The 15,019-nt window shown below is 28.2% G+C and overlaps 1 protein-coding gene across 1 annotated transcript; it reads left to right on the plus strand.

The window, feature by feature from the left end:
• Window positions 1-127: 127 nt before the first annotated feature.
• Window positions 128-2,334, plus strand: Yellow-g (L-dopachrome tautomerase yellow-g). Its single transcript, XM_072897466.1, has 4 exons — window positions 128-231; window positions 408-953; window positions 1,440-1,854; window positions 1,971-2,334. The coding sequence occupies exons 2-4, from the start codon at window positions 462-464 to the stop codon at window positions 2,198-2,200; spliced, it is 1,137 nt and encodes a 378-aa protein (XP_072753567.1). The 5' UTR covers window positions 128-231; window positions 408-461; the 3' UTR covers window positions 2,201-2,334.
• Window positions 2,335-15,019: the final 12,685 nt, after the last annotated feature.

Below are 15,019 nucleotides of genomic sequence, written 5' to 3' on the forward strand. Positions count from 1 at the left end.
GTTATTATATTTACTGTCAACATTTAAACATAAATTTCATAAAGCATTTCCTCTTTACAAATTTCCGTTAATCTTAAGCAAGAAAATTGTTACAAAATATTGCGCAAGAAGACCATAAAAATGTAAGCATTTTCAATCGGTTCATAATCAAAACGTACGTATAAGTATAAAGCAGTATAAATGAGTCGCACATTCAAAAATTTTCGTCCAACTGATTGCACGGGAAATCTTGTAAGTTTTCACATTCTTCCTTGGTGCCCATTTAATTGTTTTTATATATCATTTTTTATAATTTTTTAATAATTTTTTCGAAAAGATTTATATAAGAGAGAATTCACATTTTAGGAGATTTTTATATTCAAAATAATGTAATAATTAAATTTCTATTGTGTGTCTCTTTTTTATAGAATACGATCCAGAATACATATTATCCTAACTTGTCATAAAACGACGAGTGCAGGATGAGAATCCCGAAGAGCGGTCTGTGCCTGGTGATCCTGGCGAGTAGCTTATCGTTGACAGTATGTGACAAGCAGTTGTTACCGGAACTATCGCTCTTTTTAACGGGCTACAGCCTGGACTGGCCATGTCAAAGCACGAGGAACATTTACGAAACGAATGGACGTTACATTCCCAGGAATGTCATCAGCACAAGAGCGCAGATTTACAGGGAGGATTTGATCTTAGCGATGCCACGCTACAAATCGGGCGTACCCTTCACTTTAGGTGTCGTGTCATTGAAAACGAAAGATTGCACACCGAAAGTGACACCGTTCCCCTGCTGGGCGATTCAGGAAGAAGGCAACTGCCAGGCTCTACAGAGCGTTGTGGACCTAACTCTGGATATTCAGGAAATTCTGTGGGTATTGGACGTTGGTATCGTAAACACTTTGGAACAACCGATCCGCAGATGTCCTCCAAAAGTCGTCGGAATTAACGTCAAATCCGGAAAGGTACGAAAAATTCGAAATTAATGACATATAATTAAAAGATATACATTTCTAATTTTTTAATACTTATAATTCCTCTTTTTGTGCAAAAAAAAGTAATTGTCAAAATTATAAGCATGTTTATTTCTAAATGTTTTGCATTGGGTTTATGAAAGTAAAGTATTTAATTTAGCAAAAATATTTCAATAAATTCGAGATTATATTTTGTAAAAATAAGAAAAATTCTTTAAATATAAATTATATACAATACGTTAATTGTTTGATGTGCATGTGTAGCCGCACATAAATTTATTCTTGTTGAAAAGAAAGTCTCATAAAAAAAATCTTCTATCGTATAACAATTTATGAATCACAATTACTCTCGTGACTCTAGTTTCAAAAATCTTACTAAATATTATTTATACTGTTTCATTAGAATTCATAATGAATCAAAAATAAAAATATAGTATTCTTGAGAAATGATTCATATTAAGATATGGTTTCCCGCAGGTCGTGAAAGTGATTGACTTGAGTCTCTTAATAAATCCGTCATCTCGTTTACAATATCTGTCAATCGATTACACGGAAGATGGTGAAGTGTATGCGTACATAACCGACGCTGCCTCCAAGTGCATCATTGTTTACAACATCACCGCGGATAAAGGATACCGAGTGATCCTTCCAAACGCTGTTACTGTCAGTACTCAAAAAAGAGATGTTCTCTACTCGTCGTTAGTGAAGAAGAGCTGCGGCACGTCGGTGTTGTATTTCACTTATTTGGGAAGCAACAGACTTTTCGCGATCAAGACCGAGAATTTAAGAAAAGGTGTGACCCAAGGATCAGTCGTAGAAGTTGGATTGAAGCCAGAAAAATTGGTTCTTCTCGGTAATGATAACGGTTGCTCTCTTTTCTTCAGATACAAGGGTAAGTTTGAATTTTCTGTACAATAATATAATGCAATTTTGCAATTAAAATATATTTATTTATTTATATTTTATAAATAAATAAATAAATTGACAAAATGGCTTATTTATTTTCAGGTGAATCCGATATCTACTTGTGGAACACCGAGACAGCCTTTAGGCCAGAGAACTTCGTTCTAGTGCAAAAGGGCAACGATTTGTGTCGACTGGCGACCCAAGTAATATCTGGATATAAGAGACTTATGTGGGTTATCGAGAGTAACTTCCAGGATTATATACAGAACACCGTGAGTTGCTCGGGTGCTTCTGTAGCCATTCATCCTTTGGTTAAATCTTCCGAGGAGTAGGAACCACTTGTCGCGCGCGACAAAAGTCTTCTTCTTTTCGACCACTACGGTACGCGGTTATATATAAGTCAATAAGTCTTGTAAGCAGGAATTGAAATTGATAATTTTAGTGTTCACATTAGACGTAGAAATGATACCCACGTTTATTTAAGGCAAGGGAGATACGAAGTTAGCGCAAAGTACATTAATTTTTCCGTATTTTTAGCCTCGAGATATAATTTCAGAAAAATTATATTTATTCTAATTCCTACTTCTATATATAAGATAGAACAACCAATCTCACATTTTATTTCTTCGCGATTGAAAAAAACCTACTCGAACTTATGTCGATGTTTTTTAACATTATGACATTAGTTGTTCGAGCAATCGCTGAATTAAGTTTAAAGAAATAGAAAAATCGAGTTCTATTTTGTCACTGATCTAGTCATATAATTGGCAACGTTCTTGTAGATAGCAAGTATAATTTGCAAATATTACTTTTTAATGTTGAACAACCAATCGCGTAAATATAATAATTAGCATATTCATGATGTTTACTTTAATCACGATTAGCACAGCCGTGATCAATGAAAGATTTTTACAAAACTCACACTGATTCATGGTTACGTGACTGTAGATCAATATATGGACAAGTTGACCAGTGTCAAAATTACTTGCATTGCGTTGATATATAATCTAAATAGACGCCGACAAGCAGCTGTAGTTTTTAATGTGATTCTTTAACTTTAATTACAGTTGTATTTACTCTGCCATATTATCTTCTCAAAGAAAATAATTTATTCTCAGTAATGTTGATTATAATATCTTGTAATCATTATGTGAGAAAAAGAAAACAATGAGCTAGTAAACATCACCTGATAATAAACAGTTATATGTGTATGTGAGTAAGCCATTAATCCATGTGTACGTATACTTACTTTATCTTTGGTGAATACAAATATATTCAAGACGATTAAAAATCATTAGATTTGTAATAAATTAACAATCAACTTGTAACCAAGTTAATAAAAATGCAAAACATTCTCGAGTAATTTATGATTAAAAATAAGGATTATAATTATACAGTGATTAAAAATAAAGATTATAAGTAAGTATACAGAGTTCTTTGTTTTAGAATAATTATTTCGGCAAAATCGAGATCGATATTTATCAGAAAAACTTAATTTATTTTTCTTTGCTTTTTTTGACGAGAGTATAATATTTCATATATACATAATAATATATACCTATACAGGATCTCCCTATTTTAATTTGCCTTTTTAAAAATTTTCTTATTATATTATAATTATAAAAAAAAATTCTTCAGACAAAAGTTGTTTAATTTGATGCGGGACATAAAACGATAACATTGATTTGACTTTGCATGTGTAAAGGTCATATGAAGATCAATCTTAGCGAACCCTATTTAGCCGAGATTCCAATATGGTCGATAAAAACGAAAATGTCACGTATATTTCGGCAGAGAGAAGCCGGTTTTACGTAATCCCTGAAAGCGATACGCTCTCTGTGGACATAAAAACGTGGATATTGAACTACATAGCCAATGTCCATGAATGTTCTCAATGGATAACGCATTATGTCCACAATTTTGGTTGCGATCCGTGCTATGTCCACAAAATTTATTAACACATTTTGCTTATTCACTTTCACCTAAAAATAATTTGTTATTTCTTTACACTGGCAATAATTTACTTTTAATATCAAATAACCAAGTAAATATTGTCAATATTCTAATTTTTCCAATAATATCTTGATTTTTTGTAATTCTTTTTCTTTTATTAAACGCTATTTTTACATTCTATATTTTACAAATTAAAACTTATTTTATATGAAAAAAAAATTTTTTTTCAACAATTTAATAATTTAGAGTATTATATTGTTCTACAAATACAATAATAATAAACTTTTAGATATCGATAGATTCAATTAAATGAAATAAAGATCAGATATATATATATATATGTAAACATACAAAATTTTTTTAATTAGAAAAAAATATTAATTTTTTACTTATTTAAGTAAAAATTGTCCGAATTATATTGTGTTCGCTGTCACAATCGTAAAAATTTCATTAATTCTCATTACATATTATTTTAAAAAAGATAAAATAAAAAATAAAAGTTTTAATTTTTACTTGACAAGCATGTTAATTTATATAGCTGAAGCATTAGAGCTAAAAAAAAGTCCCCGCTAAATATTTATAATCGTATAAATTCTTGTATTACTAATAAAAAGTTGATGCGAGACACTTTCTGTAACAACTAATCATGATTTAAAAAGAAAAGGAAAATTACTTATCAAAATTAATTAATCGAGATCATTGTTGCAAGAGACTCTTATATCAATATATATATATGTATATATATATATATACATATATATATATTTATATATTTATATATAATATATATATATATATATATTATATATTTATATATAATATATATATATATAATATATGAATACATATTTCTAATATAAATTTATTTTATTTAATTACTGTAATTCTATTTATCAGTCATCAGACTTATTTAATTCATCTATTTGTCGCTTTGAATTTACATTTTTAAGAGCAAGACGTTTGATATATTAATTTCGGGAAAAGAAACTTTATTAATTAATGTTAATTAATGCCGATTATGCAATTAACAAACTTGTACGCAATTCGTAATATTTAATTCTAAACTTTGTAATATTTTACTTTAGAATATACTTATATTTTTGTGCGATCGATATCAATATCAAAAGCGCGACTGACAAATTTCGAGAATAAAAGGTTAATATTTAATAATTATAACTGTTATTAACATTAAGGGTTACTTCATCATCGAAATTGAATTTTTATCGAATCATGTTAATTCAATAAATTTCGTATTATTGTGTATGTTTGTTCAATTTCGCGCAACTTGCAATAGATTATTTTATTATAGATTTACAATAAATATAGAATATGTATATATATATAGGTACAATAGATTTTTATATGTATAACAGATGTACAAGAGGTATAAATATTATACATATAATATAATCTACCTTTAATGAATTTTATACAATTAAATACTTTTTTACATTTTTATAATTAAATTTTTAATTTTTATTTTCTAATAATCCTTTTTTACAATTTTTTTCTCAATTTTTTATTAATTCAATTTATTTAATTTTACAATAATTTCTTTTTTAAAAATTAATTTGAATTTATATTAAAATTTAATTTAAATTAATTTTAAATTTTATTTTATTTTATTATAATTTTACTTATAAAATTTATAAAATTAAATATGAGGTCCTTAATAATAAATAAAGAGATAGATAAAAGATAATAGGAGCGAGGAGCTTTGGTTAGCGAAATAGGTTAAACTCTACAATTTCATTAATGTGTCAAGAAAGTATATTGATAATTGATACACTAGTAAATTAATTGACTGATACTGATATAAGATACGCGAACGTTTCAATCCTCATTCGGATCCTCTTCAGCGCAACACATAAAAAAACGCAAGTAATGTGCAATTAAATATCGAAAGTCATAATCGTAAGATCAAATCGCAAAACAATAATAAACACGCCGTCAGTTTATAATAAGAACATATGATAAAAAATTAGACCAGTTGCTATATTATCGGAATGAACAGTTAACGCTTTTTATAACCGTATAATTAATATCACTATTCCAAATTATTTGATCACATTTTTAAAGTTGTTAATAAGTAATGTTTTCAAAAAAAGATTGACTTTTTCCAAATGCTCCCATTTTTTCCGTCAAGCATTTCTCGAAGGTTTCCAGGCCGCGAGGCATGCAGTTTAGAGGTGAAGGAAAATTGATTCTAATATAATAAATTAAATTAAATAAATACCTGACGACAAATTGATATTTTGTTGACTAGTTCGTATATATAAAAAGTAAATTAAAGAATAATAATAAAAATAGAAATAAAATTAAATTAGATAAAAATGCTTATAGGGAAATAGATTCACTGAATACATGTCCGATTTTTAGTTCTTTGTATCGCACTGATATTACACGTGTGACCGTAACGGAGGATCAAGCATTATATTTAGCATTAACAATTATATATATATATATATATATATATATATATATACATTAGAAATTGAGAAAACACAACCATAAATTATATTCTCTCTCTCTCTCTCTCTCTCTCTCTCTCTCTCTCTCTCTCTCTCTCTCTCTCTCTCTCTCTCTTTCTTTCTTTTTTCAAAAACAAACAATTTATTTTATGATATTTAATTTTATAAATACTTGTATTATTAATAAAAAAGTTGATGCGAGACGCTTTCTGTAACAACTAATCGTGATTCGAAAAGAAAAGGAAAATTACTTATCAAAATTAATTACCCAATATCATTGTTGCAAGAAACTCTTATATAATATATGAATACATAATTATAATATAATTTTATTTTATTTAATTACTGTAATTTTATACATCTGTTGACTCGTTTAATTCATCTATTTGTTGCTTTCAATTTACAATTGTAATAGCAGGACGTTTGATATATTAATTTCGGGAAATGAAGCTTTATTAATTACTGTTAATTAATGCCGATTATGCAATTGACATACTCGTGCGCGATTAGTAATACGTGTCTTCAAATATCCTCGAAAGTTCAATTTTTATTAATAAAATATTTTACATAAATATTGGCAACGTACTTCACAAGCAGTAATGTATCTTAAAATGCTCGAAAATTCGCTCCTGAATGATTAGAAAAACATATTTCGCAAAGAAGGTATCGTTAAAATCCATGGGAAGAACGATACCTTATTTGCACTGTAAATGCATTTATTTGCGTTTACTAATATGCGATTTATGTTAATAACTTTTGGAAAAAGCTGATCAGATAATAATCGTACAGTAATTTTGTCCCGGCGTTATATCGGAAAGTGTATTTTTGTACAGTATTTTGTATGTTTGGTAAGAAACTTATTACATTTTGTGTGTCTGCGTACTTTTAAGTGTTTTAATGTGTTATATATTCTTACGTTGAGTTGTTGAAGATGGACCGAAACATTCACATAAATGCGTTCTTTTATTTAAAAAAATTTGAATTATTTGCGTTCTTTACACTCTGTGCTCCTATTGTCTTTCCTTTCTCCATGACGAAATCGTATAGCAATATTAGAACAGAAAGAAGCCTGAAGCTATAATTATACGGGCAACTTTTTCTTAGCATCGATAAGATATTATTTAAGATCATTAATCTTAGGTAAATTTCATGACTGTCAAGTGGGCTCAGAGATAATAGAAGATTGATGACTGTATTACTGGCTGTTTGACAATTGATTGAAGAAAATTGCACGAATTATTTATAAATTATACGAATATTTTATTCATTCAGCTACATTCTCAAAAATGCATAGACCTTTTATGTAGTTCTTTTATGTAGTTGAAGACTTTTATTATAATTGCGAGATCTTTAATTATTATATAAAAGTAGTAGGAGACATAAGATTTTAGAAAAATTTTTAAAAAGAGCAAATAACAAACGTTGTCTTTGTTTGGACTCTCATCAGTGTCAAAAACCTTAAGTCGAATGATCCATTTATACATTTTTATAAAAGTAGATATTAGATACTTAGCGTCATAATAGTTTTATGAAAAGAAGCGATCGAAAAAAATTGTGAATGTAATGATGTAATAACGTTTTTAAACGGTCAGTATCATGAATGATACTTAAGCTTAAATAACACAAAGACAAAGATATATCTTAAAAAAAAAAATAAGTCAGAGAAAGGGAAAACCAAATTTATCACAGAGAGGACAATTCTCATCGCGAAGTTAATTTTTCACAGCAGAAAAAATCATAAAGAAAAAGATTTTATTAATGTAGATAATTTTCTTCATATTCAACACATTTTTCTTTAAGTTCTCAGATTATTATTAAATTATTATTAGATTATTATTTATATTTTATTCCAGTTTGGTTTTTTTTTAAGGGGAAAATGCATTACGCACTCCTCGTCGATCGGTCTAGCGAGGGAGTGTGAGACTCCCCGTCTATAAAAAGTGGTATACCCACTAAAAACCCTTATGTTTCTCAAAGTGCATTTTCTGAGGAGAAACCTTATATTTTGTAATACATTTATATACACAAATATGTATTATATAAATATGTATTATATGTGTGTTACACATAGAATTAATTATGTTATAAATATATATTACAAAGTATGATATAAAATTTATTAGAAGTTTTTAGATCAAATGTAGCTGATAGTCTATCACGACCAAAAAAATTATTAATAAATTTCGATTACGTCTTTCTCAATTAAGAAAATCTGGAATTTTAATGAAATTTTGTGTTATTGTACATGGTCTTTCAATTTTGTGTAATTTACAATTGAATTTTTTTACAATAGATATACAGAAATATAATGCAAACGTAATTTTATACAATAATATCTTATACAATCTTAATAAATATATAATGTGTATATAATTAAATTAAATTTTATTATAAATATAAATTTAATTTTTATCCAATAATCTTTTATATAATTGTTTTCTTTTTCTTTTTTTATATATTATATTTTATGATTTATATATAATTTATATTTAATGATTTTTTTTTATTTCTCTGAAAAAATATTACATTATTTTTATATTTTTTCCCTTAAATTTAAATTTAATTTTAGAGCTTTAATTTTATAGCTTTAGATTTAATTTTATTAAATTTTATTTTCTTTTCCAATATCCTAATAGCCATAGCAGACCAAGTAGATCTCACTCTACTTGCTGGTTACACTAGCAAAAATACGTGATAAAGCGATTTAGGGATCCTAATTGGAAATTTGCAATAAAATTTAGGAAATCACGATCATATATAGTTTTTACGCCTTTTCGCCAGTTTACCATTTTAATCACGTATTACCATTTTTCCAGCCAGTTGGACCTACCTTTTGTTGCTCCTGGCTATTCATTCTGACTCGATTTCTACGAACCAAGAATTGAGGAAGAAAAACAACTTCTTCTACTGTCGGTAATAATTATCACCGGCAAATAAGACGACTTATATTCATTTAGAATCGTATGATATTATAATACAATCGTTTTGTAAATGCGTATAATTAGTCGTCGAAAATTGCAAAAGATATATAACAAACATAATCATGTATATACCAAAAAAATTGTACTCAAAATGTAGACTTTATAAGCCTTCTTAATAGATATTCTTAATAAATAAGAATAATTTTTTACCGTGATATATTTTAAAACACCTAATTTATAATGAAATTAAAACTATTGTATATACTAATATATTATGTATATATAACTTGTCAAAATTTTAATAAATAGCAAATGTCCATTTGTAAAATTGCTTTTTTTTGTTATTGGGATTCATAATCTCAAATATTAAATAATATAATGATAAGAAAATATTCTATTCAGTATATAAGTATATTCTTACTTGCTAAGAATATCTGAAAGTACTCTTTAGAAGATTTCTCTCTTAAACTAATTGTAAGAAGATCTTCTTAATGTTTATTTTAAAGAAATATATTATAAAGTTAAATGAAATATTCTTAAGCTGAGAATATAATTTTTTCGGTGTATGTAAAATATATTAGCATGCATATCAATCCCTCTGTCGCCGGGTTATTAAACATTTGTATCTTTAAAATTGTTTTATAAAAATCTAATATATATAATTAAAATAAATATTTCATGTATGTCTTGCATAAAACTGGAATAAATCATATATTTTTATTTTTTTAAATATTTTTCTTTTTCTTTCAATTTTAATATACAAATGATATACCTATTTTAACAAAAAGTTAAAAAAAAAGTAAATGAAAAATGTAATATAAAATTTTCTTTTGGAATACGTACAAAAGAAATTTTTTTATAATTTAAAATTGACCCAGAGCACGGCATGCATGCATTCCGCCGTCCGAGGGTTAAAGCAACGAATTTATCTACAATCTACATCTTTATCTACAAGTCTATTAATCTACATCTACAAATCTCTACACAAATCCGTTGCTTTAAAATATAATAAAAGCTTTTTGTCACTCACCGACACTGATGCGCAACAGCGGAGTTGTCGATATTGAAGCTATATGTTATCTGTAACATACAAATATAAAGTCCAAATTATAGCAGCGATTTTAAATAATTAATATTAAAGAATTTATTATTATATGTAATAAATTTATATTCGATGCGTACAATAATAAACAGATATATATAAATATGGAACAATTTTGTAAATTAAAAAAAAATTTTTTTTTAAATAAAAACTTTATAAGATTTATGTAAAAATCTTTATCTCTGAGTTTCTCTTCATTAAATCATTCAAATAAATGAATCGAATTAATTCATATAAAGGATTTATAATAATTAATCTACAAATAATAATATACAAATTATATTTACCCTGGCGTTGCTCCGCCGATGCAGGATGCTTCTCCTAGGCCTCCTCCTCCTCTCAGGTTGTAAGGGACGTCAGGAACTATTGTTTTATACGCGCGATATACTTTTTTTAATTTGCTGAAACGGCACAAAAATAAAATCGCGCAATATTTTAAACCGTACGAAAGTAAAAACGCGCGATAGTTTGGACGACACTTCCGCACTTTTACGCGCGATACTTTGACGGCACTCCCGAATTTCGAAACGATCGAAAATCTCATTTCATCACGCACGAGAATCATATTTGAAGTCGACAAGTCGGGCGCGATCAAACTCCGAGCAAGAGTTTAAGTCCGAATCGGAAGAGGACGGAAGATCGAGGGAATCGATCGCGAATGGGGTACGCTCGATTCTCGTTCGTGCAGTTCCGCATCTCAGACCGACTCAAACTCATTAGGCACGATTTCGGATGAGCATATGTGTCTATCATACAGACAGTCCACATGATACGTCATAGGGCTGGTAGACGGATCAAGAGGAACACCCATTTCATGAATGTTCAACAATCTGAACATTTATCAACTGGATCGGACTTCTTTACTGAGCGTAAATCATGACCTAAATCCTCCAGTCGACGTTCTCAATGCGATACGTCGTATTGCCGGTACAAGAAAAAGGGCCCATCAACGATTTATTCCAACAATCGACCGACCTCTAATCGACTAGGACCGAAACCCGTTGCCGAAGCACAGACCGTGCTCTCAACAACCGATTATCGAGCGTTAAATATAAAGCGATTATAAGCTCGATATTAACCGCATTCATGTATCTCTCTAGACTGAACATACGTTCTACGCGGCCGGCATTCGCCTCAACCGCGATACTGAGGTGTGTAAACGTTGTTGCCCGGTAAGAAATGACGATTGAAAAAATGCAAATTAAACGCCGATAATCGACATCCATTTGGCAACATCTTCCTCAATCAATCATTTTTCACTGGAAAGCAACGCTGAGAGAATCCCAGTTAGTCGGCATCAAATACGATCCCCGACAACATAATTTCGTGATCAAAATCAGGAAATATGAACGAAAACACGACCGCGATCGCGATGAAGCCGAGAACCGAGAGCCGAGAGCCGAGAACCGAGACGAATGTCAAAAACAATAGCGCGCTATATGTCACCAAGGTTGAATGTTATTATTTTATTTCGGAGTCATTTTAGACGTATTTTAACACGTTAAGATTTATCGTAATATTATTACGTATATTATCGTCGCGAGAAACGTGTACAGCGCGCTCGAACTCGAGGTGACCGAACGCGAGGCGCACGTGCCGGCGCCGGCGCCGACATCGAAATAAAAACACGTGCGCACACTACGCCCGCCGGAGTAAGAATGAATGACTCATGGCTGTCACTAGTCACGTACGCCGTACGCGCCGGGCTCCCCTCTCTTACTATGGAATGCGTGACGTCAAAGACAAGGTCGAGTATGCTTATTCTCTCTCTCTCTTTCTCTTTGCGCCAGACAATAACAAATACGCACTATACTACGTGATATAATTTAACGCGTTGAAATATGTACAATCAAATGATTCTAAAATACATATAAAATTCCTTAACTAAAATAATATTATTATTCGATTTAATGCGATATATTTAAAATACATGAAACGCGATTACAAAATTTGTAAAATACTTCAATGGAAGCAATCTTATGACTTACTGTATGACTATTATAATTGCACGATTTATTTATTATATTCGTAAAAAATTATATTAATGATGTGCGTGTGTGTGTGTGTGTGTGTGTGTGTGTGTGTGTGTGTGTGTGTGTGTGTGTGTGTGTGTGTGTGTGTGTGTGTGTGTGTGTGTGTGTGTGTGTGTGTGTGTGTGTGTGTGTGTGTGTGTGTGTGTGTGTGTGTGTGTGTGTGTGTGTGTGTGTGTGTGTGTGTGTGTGTGTGTGTGTGTGTGTGTGTGTGTGTGTGTGTGTGTGTGTGTGTGTGTGTGTGTGAACATATATTTGTAAAAGCGATAGAAATTTATATTATAGATACACACATATATTTATAGACGTATAATAATTAAATATAAATTAATAATAAAAAATATGCACAAATTTACTGCTTGTACTTATTACATTTACTAAATATGTATAACTCTCTGTAATTATAGAAATTTGTCATATTATATTAAATAAATGTTCTCTCTTTCATCGTAACTATTTAATTATTCATTTATATATATTATGTATGTTTGTTTTTTTTCTATCAGAAAAAGAAAAAGAAAGAGAGAAAAGAACAGATATTCTATCATTAAAAATTAATGTATTAAATACAATTTATTAATATTTTAATATTTGTTTATTATAAAAAAGTTTTTTATTAGATGTGCCTGTTTTTATTATAGCTTATATTATTTAATTTATTCGATTAAAATATGAATTTTTATTAATAAAATATTTTACATAAATATCGGCAATGTATTTCACGAGCAATAATGTATCTTAAAACGCTCGAAAATTCGCTTCTGAATGATTAAGAAAACATAATTCGCAAAGAAGGTATCGCTAAAATCCGCGGGAAGAACGATACCTTCTTTGCGAAATATGTTTTCCTATTCATTCAGAAGCGAATTTTCGAGCATTTTAAAATACATTACTGCTTGTGAAGTACGTTGCCGATATTTATGTAAAATATTTTATTAATAAAAATTGAACTTTCGAGGATATTAAAAGACACATATTATTAATCGCGTATGAGTATGTCAATTGCATAATCGGCGTTAATTAACAGTAATTAATAAAGTTTTATTTCCCGAAATTAATATATCAAACGTCCTGCTATTAAAATTGTAAATTGAAAGCGACAAATAGATGAATTAAATGAGTCAACTGATGAATAAAATTACAATAATTAAATAAAATAAAATTATATTATAATTATATATTCATATATTATATAAGAGTCTCTTGCAACAATGATATTGGGTAATTAATTTTGATAAGTAATTTTCCTATTCTTTTCGAATCACGATTAGTTGTTACAAAAAGCGTCTCACATCAACTTTTTTATTAATAATACAAGTATTTATAAAATTAAATATCATAAAATAAATTGCTTGTTTTTGAAAAAAGAAAGAGAGAGAGAGAGAGAGAGGGAGATTAAGAGAGAATATAATTCATCGTTGTGTTTTGTCAATTTTTAATGTTATATATATAATTGTTAATGCTAAATATGTATATAAGAAATATATCTCTACATTTGTTTAAATATGAAACATATAATCCAACATATTATATTCTTCTATAGTAACTTTATATATATAAATACATAATAATTTTATTTTATTTAATCATTATAATATTATTCATCAGTTTAACACGTTTAATACATCTATTTAATTTATTTTAACAACAGAATATGTTTGACATTAATTTCGGCAAAAAAATTTTATTAATTAATGTCGATTATGCAATTGACATACTTGTACGCGATTAATAATATGTGTCTTCTAATATCCTCGAAAGTTCAATTTTTATTAATAAAATATTTTACATAGATATCGGCAATGTACTTCACGAGCAGTAATGTATCTTAAAATTCGCTCGAAAATTTGCTTCTGAGTTATTATTACTCAAAATATGAAACAATATGGATTTATATTAGTATGTTTTATTACATATTATTAATAGCGCGTAGCCTTTTTTACTTTAGTATATACATATAGTGGAGTAATGTATATATAAGCACAAAATTAAATTATTTTATTGAATGATTGAAAAGTTACATTTTATATATATTTATATTAGAATATATATAAATACATGTTATTTATATAATTTAATTTAATTTTATTTTATTTAATTATTATAATTTTATTCAACAGTTTGACACGTTTAATTCTCCTTTTTGGTTTATTATAATTTTAACAACAGAATCCGTTTAATATACTAATTTCGGGAAAAGGGAAAACTTTAATTGCTGCTAATTAACGCCAATTATGCAGTTGGCATACTTGTGCGCGATTAGTAATATGTGTCATCTAACATTCTCGAAAGTTCGTCTTTCTGACTTTTATTAATAAAACAATATGTATAAAGATCGGTAATGCTGTCCACGATCAGTTATACGTCTTATTGAAAACATAATTTTAAAGTTATCGTAACTTTTGCGATACAATAAAAATTATTTGAATTATGACGTGTATCATTTTAATCAAACTTTCACTTTGCATTTTATTAGTTTAAAAATAATTTTAATGTATTAAGATTCTTATGATTAAAATGTGAGAGATGATATAATATGTTGGATTATATGTTTCATATTTAAACAAATGTAGAGATATGTTTCCCATATATTTCACATTAACACATAATTGTTATATATAAATATAACATTAGAAATTGAGAAAACACAATGATGAATTATATTCTTTCTCTC

The sequence above is a fragment of the Anoplolepis gracilipes genome, chromosome 1, assembly GCF_047496725.1.
Source record: "Anoplolepis gracilipes chromosome 1, ASM4749672v1, whole genome shotgun sequence".
Classification (NCBI taxonomy): domain Eukaryota; kingdom Metazoa; phylum Arthropoda; class Insecta; order Hymenoptera; family Formicidae; genus Anoplolepis; species Anoplolepis gracilipes.

What these genes read in the sequence shown, in the direction of transcription:
- Yellow-g (XM_072897466.1), top strand. Translation starts at nt 462, where the DNA reads ATGAGAATCCCGAAGAGCGGTCTGTGCCTGGTGATCCTGGCGAGTAGC. An exon ending in TTAACGTCAAATCCGGAAAG is followed by an intron (nt 954 to 1,439) that starts GTACGAAAAATT and finishes GGTTTCCCGCAG; the next exon opens with GTCGTGAAAGTGATTGACTT. An exon ending in TCTTTTCTTCAGATACAAGG is followed by an intron (nt 1,855 to 1,970) that starts GTAAGTTTGAAT and finishes ATTTATTTTCAG; the next exon opens with GTGAATCCGATATCTACTTG.